The 3,809-nt window shown below is 36.8% G+C and overlaps 1 protein-coding gene across 1 annotated transcript in view; it reads left to right on the top strand.

The window, feature by feature from the left end:
- Window positions 1–869: 869 nt before the first annotated feature.
- Window positions 870–3,809, top strand: part of nubp1 (nucleotide binding protein 1 (MinD homolog, E. coli)) — a 9,535-nt gene continuing 6,595 nt past the window's right edge. Inside the window, exons 1-7 of the mRNA XM_086060590.1 lie at window positions 870–937; window positions 1,608–1,712; window positions 2,008–2,141; window positions 2,329–2,397; window positions 2,563–2,595; window positions 3,080–3,170; window positions 3,635–3,789. Of these exons, the coding sequence (XP_085916716.1) occupies window positions 907–937; window positions 1,608–1,712; window positions 2,008–2,141; window positions 2,329–2,397; window positions 2,563–2,595; window positions 3,080–3,170; window positions 3,635–3,789 (618 nt within the window). The 5' untranslated portion in view covers window positions 870–906. The remainder of the gene's footprint in view (window positions 938–1,607; window positions 1,713–2,007; window positions 2,142–2,328; window positions 2,398–2,562; window positions 2,596–3,079; window positions 3,171–3,634; window positions 3,790–3,809) is intronic.

Raw genomic sequence — 3,809 nt, 5'->3', positions numbered from 1 at the left:
TCTGACTGCACCTACTTCAAAACATTTTCTCCCTTAACGACTCTTTTAATTTCTTTGGTCCCTTCAATGTTTCTATTTGTCAAGATTTCCACCTTTTCTATTTTTTTCCTGTCCCAGGCATATTATGTTTCAGTTGTAATATAATAACATAGGTTATTATATTTTGTTTAATTATTTTTTGCATTATTGTAGATGTTTTCGCTAAAATTTGTCAAATAAATGTATTTATTCATGTTCCAAGCCTTTATCTCTTCAAGCAAGTGTTTAATTTATTTATTGTAAATACAATAATTATAATAATAATAATAATAATAATAACCTTAAATAGGCTAATTTAAGAATTGCCCATTTATTTGCTGAAATAAATGTTTAATTGAACTTCAATTATTATAAACAATAAATCCATTAATCCATCCATTATTTTAAATGAATTACTTTACGTTTTACCTACACGTTCAAACATTTTTGTACCTCCAACAAGGAGCTGGCCCATTTATCCGTTTTAAGAATCATAAGTGGCCATGTCTGTTAAAGATCTGTAAAATGTGTTAAAATGTTAGCAATTAAAATGTATATTGTTTGCAGTCGCAAGCCTGCACGCTTTACAGTGAAAGAAATACTGTTTTCATGGAATACACATGTATCAGATGCACCATCTAGTGGAGAATAGATATAGTTGAAATAAGTACTGTACGGTATTAATCTTCAAATTCCGTGCTTATGTATCTACACTAATTTTCCTCTTCGGTCGATGTTTTACTCACTAAATAATTCCAAGATTGCTTGTTTCTGTATTTTCTTTTAAAACTCTTATTCATTCTAGGTCCACGTTCCCTGTCACATTTTAGGTCCGATGTTACACCCGGAACCTCCGATGAAGGGAAGATTAAATGACCGGACACAAAGATGGACGATGTACCGTCAAACGCGAACGAGCGTAAGTTTTGAAATGTTTATATTAACAATTCAACTTTGATAAACAAAATGTGAACAGCTTAATTATTGTATTTTTTATTATTTCAATTCCCATCGAGTTGTATGTAAATATTGACTTGACTTACTACGTCACAGTTCGACGCATCCTATTTTTGCCTATAAAAAGATCTGCCACTTGTCGTTTTATGTTTTGCCGACGTAAATGTATATATTTCAGGTAACTAATATTAATCGTGAGTGTTTACATGGAACCTTCACAAAAGTTGTCGAGTCATAATGGCGCAGCTCCCAGCCAATGTTGTTTGATAAGGAGCCTAGAAACAATACAATTTCAAATCCATTGTTTTCTAGCCACATTACTCTGTTTTTATTTAAACAGAATGAAATGTCGCAAACGCTCGGTACAGTTGACAAGTTAAACACTATTTACAAATACATACGATTTAGGTAGGATTCCATAATGTTGAGATTTGAGACTCGTGTTTCACTATGACTGTTGCTGTAACAACGTGCATTTTCAATAATGAACGAAAGGTAACGATCATGAATTCATTTAATGCTAGCCTGAACTTTTTAAGCTTAACCCAGAGAGTGTATCACTTCTGTGTTGCTAAAAAAAACTAAACACACTGGAAACAGGACTCGTTGACCTTTTTTCCCCTCTCTCTCAGACTGTCCAGGTACAAAGAGTGAGCGGGCAGGGAAGACTTCATCATGTCAGGGCTGCCCTAACCAAAAACTGTGTGCCTCTGGAGCTACCAAGGCCCCAGACCCTGGTACAGAATAACCACTTAAAACTGAGCTGGTGCCAGTGCTGGTTCATCACTTGAATTATCTCGACTTTGTTTAATACTTTATCTTATTAGTAATGAAACTAGAAGCTATTGCAAGATTATCCAGTTATTTTAATATGGTACTAGTTATTTTATTTTATTCTATTTTGTCAACTAAAACCAGCACAAACCAGCACTGGCATTATCTTAGTATGAAAAACTAACATTTGGGCTTGATACAAAGTATAACAAAATTAACCAAATGTATTTTGTTCTTAAATATCTGTGGCCTCTGCAGCCATAAAAGAAATAGGATCAAAACTGTCCACGGTCAAACACAAGATCCTCGTACTATCTGGGAAAGGTGGTGTGGGAAAGAGTACGTTCAGTGCTCACCTGGCCCATGCTTTGGCAAGTGATAACACCAAGGAGGTAATGTTAAGTTTTTTTGACCATTCAAAGGTGGTGGTTGTTTAGATTGGGGTACAGTGAACATGTGACCACATTTGAATCTGTTCTTTGCTGTGTTTACCACCTTGTCTCACTCCAATATGACATAAAACAATGGAAAAGACAATGCAGGGTTTCACTGTATGCCTTATTCTTCTTTCTTTTTTAGGTTGCCCTACTGGATGTAGACATCTGTGGTCCGTCAATTCCTAGAATCATGGGGTTGGAGGGAGAGCAAGTGAGTTATATGACTGCTAGTTTTAACAGAAATGCAGTTATTTAAATAATTAGATTCTTTGAATGTACAGCATGTTTAGATGTTGATTACAAATCAGTACTTCAGAAACAAGGAATATTTTACGTGATATCAAGGCCACTAAATTGTTTGTTTCCTTACCTGTAGGTACATCAGAGTGGGTCAGGCTGGTCCCCTGTGGTGAGTCACTTTAGGCAATGCTTGAATGTCTCAGCAGAAAACAGTAATATTATACAGTCCACTTGCCGCCTATTTTATTAGGTACAATTGCACATAATGAGGTCCATGACAAGTAATTATATTATATATCCTGCCTATAAAAATGTGTTGCTCATTTCTTCTTAAATTAATAACTCTGGAATTGAATGGAATGCTTTTTATTTAGCACTTTAACTACACCATATGGTGCCCAAAGCGCTTTACAATTGAAGCCTCACAGTCACACATTCACCCCCCACCCCCCCCCCCCCCCCACACACACACACACACACTCATACGCCAGTGGTTAGGGCTGCCAGGTCCACTGGGAGCAAATCTGGCAACCAAAATTTTGGATTTAACCTCTTGTTCTGGATCCCATTTGATGGAATTGTGCAGGTGTACTTAAAATAAATTGTCCATTGAACATCAAATGAAATGTGTATGCCTTGTGCTTGTGTTTCAGTACGTGGAAGACAACCTTGCTGTCATGTCTATCGGCTTCCTGCTCAGTAGTCCCGATGATGCCGTGATCTGGAGAGGCCCCAAGAAAAACGGTACAGAACTTGTCTGTCTGATCTCATCTGATCTACACACTGTGTGTAAATGCTACTTTTGTGTGATATAAAAATAAGACCAAAACAAGTCATTTAAAAAAAATTCCACTGGTAATGTGACCTATACTCTGTTTAAAAACAAACAAAAAAAACAGCGGTCTTTAGAGCGAGTAAGTAAAAAATTAACAACTGAGATCATGTATTTGTACAACTGTGAATACTCTTAACCGGGGATAAGGCTCTGTTCAGCATTTACCAGTCACATTCATACTCATGTAAAATAGGAAATCAGCACAGCCATCCCACCGTTTTAATTGCCTGCCCTCTGATTAACCCCAATAATAAAAAATAAAAAAAGGCTTTTGAACATGGGCTGTGTGGAGTCATGCAGTGCAAATGAGGAATGATCAAATGAATACTTTATTATTACTTGTACTACAGTAGTATTTGATCTACCATTTCAGGAATGATCAAGCAGTTTCTGAGAGATGTGGATTGGGGGGAACTGGATTATCTCATTATTGACACGCCCCCTGGCACGTCTGACGAACACCTGTCAATTGTGCAGTACCTAAGCTCCACCCACGTGGATGGAGCAGTCATAATCACAACACCGCAGGTACACACAAGGACATGGTG

This window comes from Leptonotus elevatus, chromosome 1 (genome assembly GCF_054856555.1).
Source record: "Leptonotus elevatus isolate MCC_2025b chromosome 1, RoL_Lele_1.0, whole genome shotgun sequence".
In the NCBI taxonomy this organism is placed as follows: domain Eukaryota; kingdom Metazoa; phylum Chordata; class Actinopteri; order Syngnathiformes; family Syngnathidae; genus Leptonotus; species Leptonotus elevatus.
This window is presented reverse-complemented; position numbering and strand designations above follow the sequence as displayed.